Consider the following 19,430-nt stretch of genomic DNA (forward strand, 5'->3'; position numbering starts at 1 on the left):
TTTGCAGACAACGCATTGCAGATAACACATGTGTGAGGCACAAGGAACGATTAAGCAAGCTGTCCTTTCAGTTATAGCAGCAAATTAAAATAGCATTAAAAAAAAAACCTATACCTTACTCTATGCCATCATTTTGACCATTTTTTTATATTAAAATGAGAAATTGAAATACAGAATACAAAGTAGGGACAAATGGAGACCCTTGCTGGTCCTGACATCCTGGAGAGGACGTGAGCGTGAAGCCTGCACAACATAATGAATGAACTCAGGCTACCAAGACAAAACGATCAGACCTTGATGCCCCACATTTTTTATTGTAGAGAGTGTTCTCATTGGTACAAATGTGACTGTAGCTGTTTGTTTGTCTTCACTGGGCAAAGATTACCTTCCACAGATTAAATTATGAATTGTGTATACAAGAGAGAGGCTATGTTCTTCTGAACACAAGTGACGTACATTAAATCATGAAGTTTTTTCAAACTATTTAGAATGTTTTGTGCTCCAAGAAGCCAGAGTTTAGAAGACAATATTTTAAATAAGCAGCAGCCAATAGTGTGTGTGTTGTGCCATTTCCTTTAAAACACCCAAGTTACCCGTGTGAGCAAGACATCTCTTGTCAACTGAGGCGTTTACTCTTAGCTCCAACTGCTTGCACATGACAAACTTCTACTGTGGCACCCAGCTTCTTCAGTTCACTCAGCCAGATTATCTGCTTGTGGGACAGGCGATCGTTGGGACCTTTCACTTCCACCAGCTAGAAAGAAATGATTGATTAACAGTGTGTCTTATGTGGAGGAACTGAAAAATCATTCATTCCAACAGACTAATGGAAGAATTACTTTATGGCTGTTATTTGCAACATAAGTAATACAGATTTACATGACATATGACCAGTGGGCACTAAATGATTAACCCAGGTCCCTAACTGTAAGAATGAAATTTTATGTAGTAATCACCCACCAAAACACAGCCAGAGGAACTGGTGAATGAAGGGACCACATATTCAAAGCCCAATCATCTACAACCTTATCTGTCAGTCACGTCTGGTAACACAGTGCCAGCTTATACTGACAACAACTGAAAATACATTACCTCAGCTGTTTTAGTGAACTGATTTCTGCTGTTCAGCTGTGGTTTATAAATGCATAACAAGATGCTCCAACAGCTATGTGCAATAGTCTTCTAGCAACTATTTCACTATGATGCAAGACACAAACCATGACTGTTTACTCAATTTTTGTAGTAGAGAGTTCTGTAGTTAGCTCATATATTCAAGTTTTTGTGTAAGTAAGTGGTGACTTTAGCACTCCTTTCCAACAACAGTCTGAATTCTGTATGGCTGCTTGAGTGCTTGCTAAACAATTGCCTTACAGTAAATTTAACCAAAAAGATCTATTCTATAACAATACCTAGCCACCTCTTGCTGGTTCTTACACCATTAAGACCACACCAAAATAAGTGATAAAATAACGGAAAAGCAATCAACCACTATTTGCTGCACACAATACCTTATAGTGATTACTGTGAGTACTCCACACAACCAGGTCAGGCAGTCCCCCTCTGCAATGGCGCAGATCTTTGGAAAGTCGCCTAAAAACACCACTCAGAAACATTCCTCCAAGGCAAGAGACAAGGCTCTGGAAGAGAAATTTAGGCAGTTGACCTTTTTAATTTCTTGCACAGGCGTTTCTCAATCCTCATAAGAATATTCCATGGCCAGTCTCAGTGTCTTATTTAGTCACAAGCAACGAGCAATTTAGATGTTATCTGCAGCAATTGCCCCTCTGTGTTCCCAACTACTGTTGCAGGAGAAGTGGCCATATCAGAAAAGGGTAACAGCACATGGGATTAGCGAGAAGTGTGCTGAAGTCCCCATGTAATTCCTCCCTCCCAGTGAGTCTGGACTCAGTGCCTCAGCACAAACTGTGAGCACACCATGACCCTGTGTGTGAGTTAACAGTGAGCCTGATGAAGCGGCGCACCCGCTCTGGACAGCAGTTATTTACCTGAACTTGCTGGAGGGAAACAAAACGTCCCCAGCTAACCAGTGCTGCTGCTTTTCCCTCCTGAGTAGTCCAGATGTCAGCAATCAACTTTGCCAGAGTCTCTGAGGAAGATGCATGAAGCTGCTGGAGTCTGGCCTCAATGACATCCCTCCTGTTCTCATAGAAGCTGTCAGTGTATAAATCCAGGGGGAATGTCTGTATGACAAGGTAAATACAGCTCTGAGGACCTGCCAGCAAAGCAGCGATTCCAAGAATGACAATGCCCTACTTTGTACTTTTCTTCATCTGAGCTACCAAGTCACTCAGACTGAGCCAACTGAATGTAAACATATCCATTACATAAGCCCCTATTAAACAGGAAAAGAGCTGCATATATTTTAACAATTGATGTCAGTGCAGCAAACGCTGGCCACATCTTAGCCCATGCTGGGTTTTTTTGAACTCTGGTCAGAGGTTCCTTTAATTAGCAGAAAACAAAATAGTGCTCTCTAATGTGCCAAGCAGTAATGAGTTAGAATTTGTTATCAGGATCAAGACTGCTCAGCTACGGTGAAACAGTATAGGGGCAGGGGGAACAAAGCAGTGGTAAAACTGGGGAATATTAATCAAGCCGCCTAAAAGCGAAGAGACTTACGGAGATCTCTGAACCCATCACAGTATAAAAAGTCCTTAAAGCTATTATTTGATTTTGAACATGGGTAAAAATGGCAGGCAAGTAGATGAGTGCCATTCTAGCTTTTCAAGATCAGATGCAGAGCACTTAGAGAATATCAAATTTCAGCCCTCCTTACACAAACTGCTGCCACAGCTAATTCCGGGAAATGCAGCGTAGGACTGTCTGTGTGAGCCTTCAGCTTTCATGCCTAAGGCTTACGATATCTTTGCTCTGTGTTAATAAGTAAAATCTCGCTAACAACAACAACTAATAAGCAAATGAACTACAAATGTGCTTGTAATGAGCAAGCTCAAGAGCACATGCAAGGTGTGTTGTGTTTTTTTTAAAGAAAATAAAAAGAAATAATAATAAAGAAAGCCCTGCATGCCACACCTTTAAAATACAAGGAAATTTCTGCCTAAGGTAACTTATACTGATATCAATCTGTAACGTCATACAGTACAAATAATACATCTGCTTAGGGAGGAGGACCACACCAGCTGTTCTACCTCTTGGATAGGGTTCCAATTAGAAGCAACGATTAAGGTAGAAGAAAGATGTTGTAGGACTGTAAAAAGCCCAACATTTTTCTTCTTCTGAGATTATAGCTCTTTAGAGTTTTCTTAGCAAATGTCACTACATGATCAAGTTTTCTAGCTGGAATTATTAAAAGTGTTTGTAATTTGTAGTCTGTAAAGCATCTATATAAAAGCCACAAATTCACCTTTAATCATTAAGCTTCATGACAGAGCTGTTGGGGATGGAGGGTGTATTGTTGTTTGCTTGTTTATTAAAAAAAAAAAAAGGATTAGCCCAAAACATGAACATGTTCGGGCTGAGTGGATGGGGGTGGGGTGTAAACGAACTTGAGCTTTACAATGTGATTTCCCTTTAAAGGCTACTGAAAAGAAATTGGCTCTTTTTAACAGAGTGTGTCAGCTTCAAATGATGTGAACTATATACTATGAACTATGATGTGACCTATATACTATGGAATAGCAGTATTCCTACACTTAAATGACCCTTCAACCAGTGAGTTCAGATATTGGACATCTGCATTTAACCAGATGAATCCTACCCTACCTGACAGTCAATCAGTCTTACATGGTTATTAGTTACTGAGGAGCCCATTAGCAACAAGCCCCATGTAACAGCATAAAATAAGCAATGCCAAAACCTTTCTGAAAAGTCCCTCAGAATAAAATGTGAATCCAATCCGGAATAAGATTGTTAACACAGCTACAAATCCTAGAGCAATATGGGTAAAGAAATTAACAAAAAAAAAAACTTTTAAAAGTACCTGATAGGAATTTCTGAAGACATCAGGTATGTCATCCATGTAAACAATATCCCACATTAGAATGCCATACAGTGTGATAAATGTTGACCCTTCGCCATGAATACCTTAAGAGCAAATACAAATATTTCAGTCATAAAAATGGAAACATCGTTGATTTCTACAGCAACTGCATATGAAGAGCTACTAAATCAGCATGATCCAAACCAGGAACATGCTATGTCTGGTTTATACGCAGCTGAAATTAGTATATATTAACATTGCAGCAAAAAGTTATAAATATGTTTTATTATTCAAACGGTTTGCTAATGCCTTCCATTCCAGGCTAGTTGCCTTCATTTACAGGATAAGATTAAATTACCATGCCCTGTTACAATAAGGCTTACTTTTCTAACGTTAACAATTTTTTAATACACTTTTTATAGGAACCCCATGCAGCAGGATAGGCCTAGGGAAGAGTGGCTGGAAACCTGCCTGGCAGAAAAGGACCTGGGGGTGCTGGTCGACAGCCAGATGAACGTGAGCCAGTGGTGTGGCTGGGAAGGCCGGTGACATCCTGGCTTGCATCAAAAATAGTGTGGCCAGGAGGACTAGGGAATTGAGGTGATTGTTCCCTTGTATGTGGCACTGGTGAGACCACACCTCAAGTACTGCATTCAGTTTTGGGCCCCTCAATACACAAAAGATACTGAGTTGCTGGAATGCATTCAGAGACGAGCAACGAAGCTGGTGAGGGACTAGAAGGCAGGATTTATGAGGAGCAGCCACGGGAACTGGGGCTGCTTGGTCTGGAGAACAGGAGGCTGAGGCGAGGCCTCATCACGGTACAACTACCTGAAAGGAGGCTGCAGCCCATCTTTCTCATGCGACAAGTGTTAGGACGTGAGGAAATGGCCACAAGGTGCACCAGGGGAGGTTTTAGGTTGGCTATCAGGAAGAATTTCTTCATGGAAAGAATGGTGGTTAGGCAGTGAACAGGCTGCCCAGGGAAGTGGTGGAGTCCCCATCCTTGGAGGTCCTTAAGAGATGTGTGGTTGTGGCACTTATGGACACGGTTCAGTGGTGGGCTTGGTAGTGTTATGTAATGGTTGGACTCAATCTTAAGTGTTTTTCTCCAACCTAAATGAGTCTATGATCACTTACATATAAAAATGTATGTATGTGGGTTGGCCCTGGCTTGTAGATATATATAGGATAGCAGGAAGGGGGAGAGAATCGAAGGGGAAAAGTGAGTGGGGAAAAAAAAAGAAAAACCTCATGGGCAGAGAAAAAGACAACTTTGTGTGACAGGGAAAACAAACATGATGCAAAAGCAATCAGGTACCACCAGCAGACTAGTGCCCTGCCAGTCTCCAAGTAACGACCTTTTAGACTGTGTTAGCACTATTCAGCAATAGCTAAAATATTTGTGTATCATCATCAACACTGTTCTGGTCACCAATCTAAATCACAGCACCATATGAGCAGCAATGAAGAACTCCAGCCAGCTCCAATCACATCTAAAGGCCATCTGTGTGTGTGTGTGTGTACACATGTGCGTGTGTTTGAATATATATGTATATGTATATATACATAAAAAAAAAAAATAAATTTATTTTATATTACGTTATATAATGACATCTATTAATAAGGTATATAATACGTAATATAGCACAGTATGATGTAATAATAGACGACTTAAATAATTCTTATATATAACTACATTTTTACATATTTATTATATATAATTTCTGTATGCATATGAATTAATATTTTATAAACGCTATACTATTTTACCATTTATTATATATCTATAAAATATGTGTACTACATATACATTGTATAACTTAGTTAACACGGATTATATATCACATATATTATGTGTTAAGCAATATCTTTTTTAGTATAATATTAATACCGCAGTATGGTAAAATAGAATGTATTATAGTATTTAGTATATAATATATATTATGTGATATTATATTTATTATATATGATTATATGTTGTATAGTGCAACATTTGTGTTATTATATATTATGTATAATATATGTATCATTTAAATGCATACTGTGAATATACCTACATATGTATATCTTGTCATATATGTATACATACAACATATATAATTTTAGATGTCATTTATATGAACATGTATATATATATGCTGAGTAAAAAAAGCTTTCATTATGTTCATATGTATGAACAAGCATTTTCAAAAGCAGTTGTTGAGTGTCTTGCTATGGTACATACTGTTCTCATGTTCATCTAGTACCAAAAATCACTGGACATCTATTTACCTTTCCTGTAAAGTAGGTATCTTCCTTAATGACACTCTCTTGAATGTCAGTGCTAGCATTTTGCCCCTAACAAATATATAGCTGTTCACTGATAAGAAAGCCAAAATAAGCATTTTTCTAAGGAGTGAAAGAAGAAACACTTTTTTTTTTCTTAATACATTTCAAAACTGCCTTTCGTACATGAAGGCAGCAAATAATTAAAGGCCAGGAAGAAGGTCAGCTGGAAAATACATATTAGAGCATTTTGCAAAAGGAAATAGAATCAGACTGAAAACTGGTCTATTTAATTAACTAAACTGCTTAGTAAACTGGTTATTTACTCCAATAGTTATCTTACTTTATTAAAAAAAAAGTTAACGTTACCCTGATCAAAACCATTCTGCCTGTAATGAGTTAAGGCAAGCTCCTCAACTGAGCACATGACTGTGGATACACTGAAGTCTTCGCCTCTTTCTTCGTCACCAACATCCTCCATTAGAAACACAGATTTTCCCAGTCCCGTTTGAGGACACATCTTTCCTTTGATTGTAACCTGAACACATTAAAACATCTAGTTACTTCCTAGTATCTCATTTAAAAAAAACTTTAGCCTAGATATCCAAAGCCCTCCTAAAAATACAGATCTTCTTTTCAGTTTTCTTAAACCAAAACCTGACTGCTTCCAAAAATCAAGTGAGTAAAATTTAGCTGGCAATTCCCTTGAAACCATCCTGTTAAAAGATTAATTTCTCAATGGCAAATCAGCTTTTCTAAACTGGCAAATTTTTCAGAAAAAAAAAAAATCTCATAAAAATGCTGAGCAGAATGGAATGTTAGTATTTCCATATACAAGACCAAGATGAAAGAATACAGACAACTGAACAGACAGATTCTGGCCTGAAAAAAGAAGGGCTGTAGGGAGGTATGCAGTGACAGGGCTGAGGGAGAACAAGGCTCTGCTCTGACTTTGCCCACATACAAATCTTTTTGTTGCAGGGAAAAGAATGTTTTTTTTTTTTAAAAAAAAAAAAAGGCATTCCAATATGATGCAAGTGCACTATATTGCATAGTTTCACAGGGTATATTTAGAGTGCATAACTCCAAAAGATTGTAAAAGAAACCCTTGCATTTTCTTGTGCCATTAGTCTAATGCTCACATCATCCTACTACTTTTTCTTACACACAGAATGCCTGAAGACATCAGAGGCAATGCACAGACTTGCTCAGGCTCTTCTGACAGAAAAGTTCTGAGGGTGTTACTGGTATTAATTAATGGGGTTTAGATATAAACAGGTTTGCACAAAAGGAGTTTGTACATGAGGTTTTTGTTGTAGAAACACATTTGTCTTCACTTTCCTAGAGCAGAAGTAAGACAGAGTTTGGTGAATAGCACATACTGACAGTTTCCCAGATTACTTCTTCTTGTCAAAATGATAAAGACTTCATGAGATTGTATATCTCAGAAGCTCCCAGCATCTTTACTTACATGAGTCACATCCTCCACAGTTATGACGGGCAGATCATGCAACAGGCATCTGAACTGCCTGCAGCTTGGTGAGTCTCTGATGCGAAGGGCCCGCTGGTAGAGAGAAAGACGATGCCCAGTGCGTACAAATGGGTCTGCCAGTCCATTTCTAATGCAGTCAATGGCCTAGCAAAGATCAAGATAACGAGCAGTGATTTAGAAAGACCTATGCAAATCTTTGTATTCTTACCAGGACTAACATATTTAAGGAGCACAAAAATGTGAATGCGAAAAGCCAGCACATAAACAGGGCTGCCTTCCTTATATGTGTAATGAAGTTCTAGCTATTATTTTGCATTGGAAGTCTTCTGGATTAAAATTTTGATTGCACTGGTACATTAAAAAGGAATTACTATCCATTCGTACTGATCAATATAAGACTGAGTGTAAAATCTACGTAAGTGACTAGAAAAAAGTTAGCTGTAAGGTAAATAAGCTTAATACTTTTAAGCCTGTTTCTTAATACTTAAATGGAAACAGAAGGACTACATCATTTGTACAAGAATGCACATGCAGAGCAACTTTTAGACCGATGCATGACTGCACTGAAGAAGATTCAGGGCTAATTGTAGAATTAAAAAAATAATAATTCAAATTACAGTTGTGACGTACTGTCTTTCTGTGACTTGGAACGGCATTTTGTCCTAATTTATAAATGACTGAGACTCTTCCTTTGTACAACTTCCAATTCAAAATCTAGAAATAGCCTTATGTCAAGCTACAAGATGCAGAAGAGACACTGCAGACACTAGACAGCCTATGGTATTATTTCCTATTAACAGAGTTACAGAATTAAATACAACAGAAAGTACAAGCATTTAATCCCAATTCTCAATAGCCTTGCTGAGGCAAGTAAGCAACAGCAAGAAAAAAAAAAGTTATTCTCAGCTAATTTTAAGTAACTCTACAACTGGTACTGTTCCTGGACTTAAATCATTTTTTTTCACCTCAATTTTTCTCAATTCACCTCACTGCCAAATTAGTCATATATCTCAGGTGTGTTTAATTATATTGGCTTTCTTTAATTATTAGATAAAAGTTGATTTTCAGTCTCCTTGTCCCACTTTGCTGTGACATAAATTGTCCTACAGTTTCATTTTCAGTCACTAACATTATTTCTGCTTTGTGTGTAACAGACAAGAAAAATGGACATAATCTTCCTGTATTTACAAATCCTCAGACAAACAGCTGATACAACTACCACCTCCTGTTTTGTTTCTTTATTCCAGATATGGCCTCTTCATGACTTGGGTTCAGAAGCATAAGCATTTACTGCACGTAACTTCTCTGCTTCTCAGATATCAGGCATATTTATAAGGAAGAACAGAGGAGGATGCTGCTGATTGGTAACTCTATACAATCCCTCAAGCCTCTTCTACACAACAAAAAAAGTAGGTCAACCAAGGACGAAGGTACACTCAATATGCAGAAATTATTATATTTCTTAGGAGAAAGTGGTTCCCCGACCTTGGGATTTCTACCAACATATGCATTTTTAGAAGAGCCTACCTAGATGTTCTTTTCATGAAATAATATGTATTTAAAAAAATGTTTTCAGACAATGCCTGCAGTGTTTCCAGCCATACAGCATGCAATTGTGATGATAGATACCTTCTTAGTGTTTTTCAAGTGCTGATGTAAATTCAGAGCGAGACGGTCCCACCACCGCCCTCTGCTGTCAGTACAATACACATCCTGAGACAAAAGAGTCTGCAGCTCCTTCACCGCTTCCTGTAGCGACAGGGATGTATCTTTATTAACTGAGTTAGAAAACAAAGTTTAAGTTCCATTATATAAATTGCTTATAATTTTCCCTTCTAATTGCTGGTACCGTAAAAACTTTGCACAATTCAAACCCCATTTTTACTCCAGCACCATAAGTATTCAGTTGTCTGTGTATGTCTTAGGAACTCTAAGATAATAAGAGATAATTTTATGTAAGCTTAAAGCTTAGCTATAAAAATAAAATATTTTTGTCCTTTTTGTCTTCCTTGTTGTATATGAAAAAGGCCTGATTTTTACTTGTTCCTTTTCTGCAGAGGCAGTCTTTCTCAGAATAATATGTCTTTATCTAACATAAAAGTCAGAGGACTTTGGAGATCTTAGCTCCTCAGCTGAAGAGACAGGAGATTTCACAAAGGACTTTTCTTCCAAGATTTCCACTTTTAAAGGCAAAAACCAAACTTGTGAAACAAAGATACCTTCAAATAATGATAGAGTCTCGTTAACAATATTATGGCATATTACACATGGCAAAGCATAAGCATAAATCAACACAATCTAAAAAAATGGGGTTTCCTTTAAAACCTTCTAAAACATACAGAAAAAAAAAAGACACTTTATACTTAAAAGTAATCTCTTAAGAGAACTGTAGCAAGTCATGGCAAACATCACCATTTTCCAGCCAGGTCAGAAATAAAAATGATACATAAAGCTACATTAAAAATGTTTTTCTGTTCACCTTACCACCTCACCTTACCTTGTACATGTGAAGTCTCTGCAAAATTTCAACACCTTGAGAAAGTATTCTTGTATATACCCAGCCAACTGTGAAACGTCGCAGGTACTCAGGTAGAACTCTGTGATAGCTGAAAGGTAAGAGCAGCTCAGGAGATTCATTTAATGATGGCAATTTAAATCCTTAAAAATTCTCTTACTGAGAATACTTAGAATCAAAGCATTTAAAACATGCAATGCCTTATACATGAATTGGGTTCTGCAAGTCAAGAACCCAAAGATAACCATATAGCTGAGGTAGCAATTGCAAGCTGCATTTGTGCAACATTATTTGGTTTCAAGAAATTGGTTGAAAGAAGATATTCAAGATATTGGTTTTCAAGAAAAGAATTAGGTTCTGCATCAGATGCAAAGCAGTAAATTACTACATCGTGTTTCCTTATTGCTAACTTGTTCTCATAAGTCAAACTTCAGAAACTCAGCTGAACAGAAGGAGAAGGCTGGAACAAGCATTTCCTGCCCTAAATGAAGATTAATGCCTTTGGGGTAGGCACCTCTATGTTTCAAAAAATTACTGAAATTTAAATAGGTTTTTTCCACTGCCTTCAGTGTGAAATGGACTAGAACTCCATGCAACCCTCCATGAACATTACTTTAAATCAGTTGCCATGACAATGAATATAATGCCAAACTTAACACTTTAACTTTCAGTGCATCATTAAACCAGAGAACAAAATAATTAACACAAAAAACAGTGAAGGATGCTTCAAAAACTGTACACATTACTTCAGTTCTCAGATCTTCAGTGGTGTTTCCTGAATGACACACAATTGGAATTTTCAACAGATGAATAACCCACTATGTTTTCCCATAACCTTTGCAACATTCTTTTGTTCACAGTGAATTTTAAATTCTGCTGATTGCTATTTGTCTAAAAGCCATAAAAACAAACTATGATGAGGGAAAAATAAGGCTCTTGTTCTCCTGCATTGGCATGTAGAACAGAAGTGTTTTAGTGCTTTATTCATGCCTACCAATTCATTCCCAAGGCTTGTGAAAAAAGGCTTTTTCACAGATACCACTTAAAAGCTAAACAAACAACCAGGAAGTTCAAAGCTTTCAAGAACATTAAAATTTCTAAATTTATCAGGCTTGAATAATATCACAAGTCTATAAGCCTCTCTCAAAAGGAACAGTACCAAAAGTAAGACAATGCACTTATGAACACTGTGCTCGTTTCCAGTTTACTACCTCAAAGAGGGGTGATTTTTCAGTTCATTCCACGTTTCTTTCGCACATGTATAGAGATGATTAGCTTCTTCCAAGTTCCCATTTACCACTGCAGTGCCTATATCATTTGACTGATGAGCAGCAGTTGCATACCTACGGGAAAAACACGTAATCACTGCTTTAGGATCAAGAAGCATTTATAGTTAAAAGAAATCAATTCCTCCATACAGTACTTTCTAAAAACTCCCTTCCAGTCTCCAAAGACATAGAACCGTGCAGTCAACTTTATTCTTAATCTTGTAGGATCAGCAAAGTTTATACTAGCAGGATATATTACATTTAAAAGCATTTATAAACTGGAGAACATATTTTTGCTTTTGTTAGGTTCCACTCTAATAATCACAGCAATGTAAGAAGCAACTTTCATCAGCAGATGACCATCAAGCAAACGAATATGCTATTTTAGTTCAAAATAGAAGCCACTGTGAGTTACAAATCTTACTTGGACACAACACTGCATCTTAAATCACTGCAAAAGTGCACTTCTACCTATTCACATCTGTAGTTCTACATGATGAATATCTTATTTGCCTATACAAGTACTGTAGTAAAGCTTTTCTAGAAGAAAATAGATTTCCAAACTGCCAAAGCTTCCCGTACCTGATAAGATCTTCTCTGTCCTGGAAGATTTGTATTTTCCTATTTACAGTGTAACTGGGGAATACCATACGCCCCATGTTTACCATAAGGACTGTGGAGAGCTGACTTTGACCAGCACTACCAGCTTCTTCATCCTCTATTGACTCAGAAAGTGAAAATAGCAGCAGGATTCGAGAAAAGACAGCCCGAGGGCCTTTACAGACCCTGACAGATCTTCCAGCTAGATCCTTCGCCCTGTAAGGACAAATAAAATGATTATAAAATTATTTTTCCCATCAGTTATAAAATTCAAATATCATGAATGAAGCATGAGAATTTTTTCATTTTCACACCATTTGCTGCATAAACTTAATTTTCATAGAGTCATAGAACATCCCAAGTTGGAAGGGACCCACACGGATCATCAAGTCCAACTCCTGGCTCCACACAGGACCACCCAAAAATCACACTATAGGTCTGACAGCTGTGTCCAAACACTTCTTGAATTTTGGCAGGCTTGGTGCTATGATCACTTCCCTGGGGAGCCTATTCCAGTGCCCAGCCACTCTCTCAGATTTTCCCTGAAAGAAGCAGCTTGAGAAACCACATAATGCACATAATCTATCGTGAAAAGCCAAAGGATCGCATTAACTAACAAAAAGTGTAAGGACCATCCACAAGCAGAATAAATTGGAACTAACTGCCCTTTGGGTGCAACCACTCCTGTTGCTATGCCAGACAGGACTAACATGAAACAAGATGTAGTTAGCTGGTGGGGCAATATTTACAGATCACAGTTTGAAATCCTAGGTTTTGGGACTTCATCAAGCCCTTTCATACAAGACAAGATTTTTGCTACTTCTCCACAGAGCAGCAAAGATTTAAACAAGATATTCTCTGATCTTAGGGGGCAACTAATATTTCAGCTGTCAACTACAGAAAAGAGCAGTACGTTCCCGAAGTTTATATGGCTAATCAACTTTTTATACTTTAATTTACTAAATGCATTCCTCTCTTCTAAAGGCATGTTGAGTCTTTCAAAGCATAACTTACATTCACCTGCAAAACGTAACTATAGATTTAAACAGCTTAAGAGGTACCTTTTTAAAATCACTGTCCCAATACCAGCCTGACTCCTGCTGAAGACTGAACGTTGTTTTGCCAATCTCTGAAAATCATCCACAAGTTGCTGTTTCTGACTGTTCGGGTTTGGCAAGTGAAAGATCTTTGCTAATGTTTTTAGCTCAGGGGCTGAAAGCAAATCCAGCCCTTCACATAGGTCTTCCAGTTCAGATTCTAGAAGTAAAATAATCCACATACATTCATTATGTGCTATACGTACACATTCAATCAACAGTTCAAAGTATAGTACATTCATATAACCTAGTACTAATCTAATGATTCAGATTCTTCCAAGTATATTATTGATGCTAGCTGGTCCAGCTTGAAATTCATTATCTTCAAAGGTCCAGTCTGAAGGAATGGAATAATAAGAAGTAATCCCTTTGTAGCTTCAAAGAAAAAGCAAATACAGAGAAATTTTGCTGAGTTACAAGAACAGCTGCTCAAGAAAAACTTCTCTCTTCCTGATGACTGAAACTTCCCAAGGCAAAAAAAATGTACTGCCAGGGAGCAGCATGAGTGGGGGCTGCTCCACAGGGGGAAATGAGCCAGGAGTCACAGGTGAGCACAGCACAGGCAGTGTCTTCACCATCCCTGGTGCAGTCCCACTGTAAACAAAGAGAACAGGCAGATCAAAAGTCCTGATAACAGAGCCTACTGGCAGCCCTAGAAAAGGCAAGATGGTGAATCAGGTCCAGGGTCCATTTAAGAGATGAGCCAGACCTAGAGACAAGCCTACAGTTTAGGTCTGAGACCCATCCACAGTACATGGCCAGAGGCAAGATTGGAAACAACTGGCAGCTTTGGCTGGAGGTCCGTCTCCCAAACCATGCCAGGGACAGAGCTGAAGACAGGTTCACCTGGCAAGACAGCTCACAGGTCACGGCCTGAGATGGGGCTGATGAGGGCAAGTAAGGCTGACTGGTGCATCAGTGGCACTGACATTTATTCTGTTCTCCCTGTAACATACTTTGCTCCAACTGCTTCTGTTATTAATGTAACATAACACAGGACTCATCGACCCGAAGCCTGGAGTTATTCTGCTCCTCTAATTCTCTTCTCAATGTACAGACAAGAACGTAGTATATTAAATGCTAACATGCCCCAATACGTTTTATTTATAATACTTTTAATACTTATTAATGCTGGCCATACCTGTCTGCAGAAATCTGGCTTCAACCAGTTCTTCAATTATTGGTGACAAATCCAAACTTATCTCTCCATACTCTATTTTGTTCACTTTTAACCAGTTCAGCTTGCGTTGAAAAAGTCTCACATATAACTTCTGCCCACCAACTGCAAATTTTATTTAAAACAATGAAAGAAAACAAAAACATTAAATTCTAAAACACGGTACTATGCATACTCACTACCTTACCTACAAAAATTACTGTGATGCAGATATCCTGTAAAACACATTTTAAATCTTCTTGTGTTCTATAGACAGACTTGGTAAAACAACAGAACCTACCTTTCAAAGTAATCATTGCTCATTAGAATCCTTAAGTTTTGTAGGTAATAGAAACTATTACCATGGATTTTGTAGGTAACAAACATTGCTGAAATTTTCTTTGGACACACCCTTTAAGAAATATTTTCTAGGTAATGACAACTTTATTTTATTTATAACTCTGCATAGTGTGACTTTAAATAGGTCTTTCTGCTTTCTTTAATACTTGAGCAATAAGCATTTGATGCTGAGGAAACAAAAGAAGCTGTAGTTTGGTGGAATGATTTCAGAATCACAGAACACTTCTCAGTGTACTAGTCTTTGGATTCTGATTTTTACCAAAGATATAAAAACCTAATTTTAATAATATATTTATTGAAGACAAGAATAAAGCTCCTGTTGATTTGATTTTTGTCAGGGAAGACATCACTTAAAGTAACTTTAAAAAACACTTTTAAAATACTAGCAATGCTGCAATTTGACCAAATAATAACTTATTAAATCTTAGCTGAAATTTGCCTAGCTATTCTTACTACATTCAGCACCCTTCTGAATAACTATCTCACCCCTCATTAACTTCAAATTTATTTATCTGTTTGGTGATTGGCAATGCTCTCCATCCACTTTTTGCTGCTCACCCACTTTTGAGAAAACTAGGCAGGAAGGAAGGACTACTTCCAATTTAATTCTTTTTAAAATATCATTCCTTTCTTAATACATAACTCATGGAAGAATCGCAGACTTTTATCAGAAAATAATGAAATACTGGAGAATACCTATGCTCAAGCTATTTACTTTATAGCATTAAGCATGTACTTTTTCTTGTTATAACTGAGAGGCAATACTTGCTTAGGTAGAAACTACTAATGTGGAATAGATATCTTATCTACCTGAACTTTTAAAGTATTCTGTCCAAGATTTCTTGAAGGTAAAGACATCCATCACTTGTCCAGAACTCATTATCTATTGACTTAATACTATGCGACCACATCTCGTAGCTGAATCATTGTTTTTCCTACCCTGCAAAGAGAGAGTGTTTTATTTGTGACTGTAGCAGTCAGTGCAGACATGGATTTGTCAGCTCTACTCTGCAATAACTTTTTTTCTGTATTCTGAACTCCTGTGAGAGAGGAACCCTGAATTCATTGAAAGAGAAACAAGTGTACAAGTACTGATCAAGAGAAGGGGGTGTAGAAATAAGAAAGCTGTATCCTGATTTTTTCTTCTAGTATTGGTTGAAGTAGCTAAAGCCCACATCCACTAGCTACCTAACTGTAAGCTTATTCCCAGATCTCCTTTGAATGTAAATGAGCCAATAAAAACTTTTGTTGCTTTTATTGTTCTTTCTTTACATACGCCGATTTTAACTACCCTAACATAAGCAATGTATTATCAAGCTTTATGTCACTGTATATGCATTTAGGTGGAGAAGGCTAACTAATATTCTTATGGCTCTGAGTGCACCAAACAGCTCTACCAGGCAGACTGCACGGAAGGGCTGTGGGAAGCATGACCAGGGCGTCCCCACCCACTCGGAGCCGTGCTGCTGCTCAGGCTGTTGGCCTGGGCTCTTGCCTGAGCCATGCACTGGTGTGCCGGCATCCAGCAGGCACCTCACTGGCTTGGCTTCCTGGCTTGACCATGTGCCTGCCCTGCTGTTGTGGGCTGGCCCCAAGTCCCGCCACTACTGCAGCACAGCTGGCCGGGGTTACTGACACCGGTCCCACTCAGCAGCGTGGGTCTGCGCCCCCAGGAGAGGAGGGGACACGGCACCTTGCCTGCCCCGCTGCCCGCTCAGGCTGCTGGCTCATCTTCCCTTGCAGAGCAGCTGCCCCCTGACAAATACAGACCTATGTTACAATCTTGTCTTACTTATGATAGACTCATAACTTGTATTAGCATTAGTTTTTGTATTTAGTGTTAGTGCATGTAATTAGTACAATATAATCTGTAAGACTTTAATTGTGATCACTGCAGAAAATGCCTAAGTTTAGAACTTAGGTTTCAGAACAGTTTCAGAACTATTATTTTGAGATCTATGTGTATAGCACAGGCCTCTTTATAACCCCATTCTGCAGAATTTCCATATGTATTAACCATAAAAAGTTTGGTATTAACTGATGGTCTTTTTTTGTGGATTGATGTTTAAACACAGAAGCAAGTTGATTTGAGATTCTAAAAAAAAAAATATTTTTCTAGTTAAGCTACAGAAATAACCACAATCGTATATTTTTAATTCTCTCCTTATTTCATGCAATCTCTACTATTTATTATTACTTTCCCTTAAAGCAGCATTAGGAAAATTTACCTACAAGAAGCTACTGGAGGGATACACCTCCTGAGAAAAAGGAGTTTCTTCCATGAAGCAGTTTAACAAGCTGAACTGCCCACTGGTATAGTACTCTTCACTTAAAACTCTGTAAGTTCTCTCTACAAGAGACAGCATGAGAATGTAAAAATAGAAGGGTACCTGATAATTGGCAGAACTTAGTGATAATGTTCATATCTTGATCATCAAATAGTCTCACATCATCTTCATTCTCCAAGACTGCTCGCAACACCACTAAAAAATTCTGGAGGTAATATGGTTGACCAGGAGTGTTGGGAACAGAGATAACCTCATTTATTTTGTCTAAAATGTCACCAATGGAATTTTGAAACTCCACCTTTTGCACAGTTTCTGAAAAATTATGATTAATGTCATCCTTAAAGTGTTCATGAACTTCCACAGGAAGTACCTGTACATCACCCTTTTCAAAGCAATTTTGTGTACCACAGTTCACTTCCATTTTGGAAGACAGACTAAGTTGAGCGTGAAGCTGAGTCTTTACCTCCAAACTAGTGATCGGCTCTGCTGAAGTATAAATGGCTAAATGTGTTTCAAAATTATCAGGATTAAGCATTACACCTTCAGATCTACTTTCTGTTTTGGTGTTCCTTGTACCAAATGGTAATCTCTTGCTGTTAACAGCTGGTAGTGATACCTGAACAACATCCATAAGGTCTTCCCTACTACATTTGTTTATTTCTTCTTGAAATTCAGATTCCTTTTTTGAAGGATTTTGTTCCTCATGCTCTCCCTGAGCAAGCTCATTTTCTTTCTGAGAACTATGCCCAGAAAAAATCTCAGCATCAGCATCATCCAGTGTTGCAGCACTTTTGCACATCTTGTGAACAGCTGGAGGTGACGAGTCAATCTCTTTATATACTACCTGTTTTCCTCCCTGGACGCAACGTCTTCTGGACAGTTTAGATGACAAGCTTCCCAAAGAGACAATTTTAACTGTTTGATCCCTTGGTTCACTGTGAACGCTACAGTCTGAACTACTGTTGCTAAAATAAGGGCTAATATGTTGCGCCGCACTCCCTTCTGTTTTCAATGAACTGCTTTTGGAAGGACTTGGTCTTAGATTTGAGAAGTTTTTTGAGAAGTATGGGCTGGAATTATTGTCCACATTTGCACCCAGAGGACCTTCACCCTTTCCAGAGCTCAGTGTTGAATCAACACCACCCAGCTCACCGTGGCTGCTTGGACACATGGCATCCATGTGCTCATTTATTCCATATCTTGGTACCATTTGCCCACACATGGGACAGGTAATTTTTGCAGGGGGAACATTGTTAAAAAATGAAATAATAGAAGAGGATTCTGAACGCAGAGATGGTGTTCCTTTAATTTCCACTTTCTTTGCTGTTTCTTTTTTTTTCTTCTTTTTACTCAGTGACAAACTTACTCGGGATCTTTTACTTTCTGAAGACCTAGCTTCTGACATTATGGAACTTCAGAGCATTTACATGGCACGGGCAACTTCAGTCAGGTCATACTTCCTTATCCTGCAGTACTTAAAAGGAAAAAGAGACTTCTCTCGGCTTTGCATTATCCATCTGCAATCCTCTGACATCCCTTTAAGACGAAAATAAACAAAAAGTTGCACGAAAGACTTTCTAAGATACGAAACGCAATGAAAATGAAAAGTAAAGGGAAAAAACCTGAACGCAAGCCCGTAGCCCGGTCAGCTCACGCCCCCCGGCCCCTCAGCTGCCCGTAGGCCCGGTACTCCCGGTGCTGAGCTCCCCTCGCAGGCGCCACGCGGTGCCCACGCGTGTCAGACCGCGCCGCCCGCCCGGGCCCTTCTCCTCACGGCGCCGAGGCACGGCCCCCGCCGCCGCATCTCCCGGGCCCGCTCTGCGCTGCGGGCACGGCCCCGCCGCCCCCAGCCCCCCATCCGCTCCCCCCGGCTTCCCTCACGTACCGGCACCGTCGCCGAGCCACCCCCGCCGCGCCCCGCCCGGCCCGGGAGCGCTGAGGGGCGCTGAGGGGCGCTGAGGGAGGCGGGCGCTAGGGCCCGGGGCCGCCCCGTGCAGGCCGCGCAGCGCAGCGCCGATGGCGGCGGCAGGCCTGGGGAGCCGAGCGCGGAGTCACGCCCAGCGGCCCCGTCCAAAGACAAAGCGGGTGGTAAAAGCAGACCTCTAACGGGGTAATTTAAAGCTTTCACAGCTCTGTTCAGTCACCAAAGAGGGGCATATACTTAAGTACTTCTACCCTGAGAATAAAGCTCTAAGTTAAACAGCTCCTGCTTACTGAGTTACTGCTGGCTTACAGGCTGCTCTGCGCTCCCTGCATTACGGCCCTCAGCTTTTCCCTGCTCTGAGGAACCTGTTCCTGGAGGAGTCCCACCGTGACACAGCCGAGGCAATGTTAAAAAAGGCAAGAAAATACGTTAAAGAAAGTAGATGTCTATCAAAGATGTATACCAACGCTAATTTAGGAAATATTAATCACTTCTTTGCTC

At 39.2% G+C, this 19,430-nt stretch overlaps 1 protein-coding gene across 1 annotated transcript; it reads right to left on the reverse strand.

Annotated features, from left to right (window-relative positions):
* Window positions 1–294: 294 nt before the first annotated feature.
* FAN1 (FANCD2 and FANCI associated nuclease 1) lies at window positions 295–18,999 on the reverse strand. Its single transcript, XM_083850972.1, has 14 exons — window positions 18,891–18,999; window positions 17,108–18,541; window positions 14,343–14,483; window positions 13,166–13,361; window positions 12,087–12,320; window positions 11,448–11,579; window positions 10,219–10,327; window positions 9,351–9,470; window positions 7,701–7,865; window positions 6,599–6,767; window positions 3,962–4,065; window positions 2,007–2,201; window positions 1,509–1,637; window positions 295–754 (listed from the first exon to the last, which is right to left on the reverse strand). Exons 2-14 carry the CDS (start codon window positions 18,408–18,410, stop codon window positions 617–619), a joined length of 3,135 nt encoding a protein of 1,044 aa, XP_083707098.1. The 5' UTR covers window positions 18,411–18,541; window positions 18,891–18,999; the 3' UTR covers window positions 295–616.
* Between the last annotated feature and the right edge of the window lie 431 nt (window positions 19,000–19,430).

This window comes from Anser anser (assembly GCF_964211835.1).
Source record: "Anser anser genome assembly, chromosome: 10".
Classification (NCBI taxonomy): domain Eukaryota; kingdom Metazoa; phylum Chordata; class Aves; order Anseriformes; family Anatidae; genus Anser; species Anser anser.

Bases quoted from the DNA above. Each gene is read 5' to 3' on its own strand.
- FAN1 (XM_083850972.1), bottom strand. From the start codon at position 18,410: ATGTCAGAAGCTAGGTCTTCAGAAAGTAAAAGATCCCGAGTAAGTTTG. The intron at 11,580-12,086 runs GTACGGGAAGCT...TTTTTCCCGTAG, and splicing joins GACAGAGAAGATCTTATCAG to GTATGCAACTGCTGCTCATC. The intron at 9,471-10,218 runs GTAAGGTGAGGT...CTGTCGCTACAG, and splicing joins AGAGACTTCACATGTACAAG to GAAGCGGTGAAGGAGCTGCA.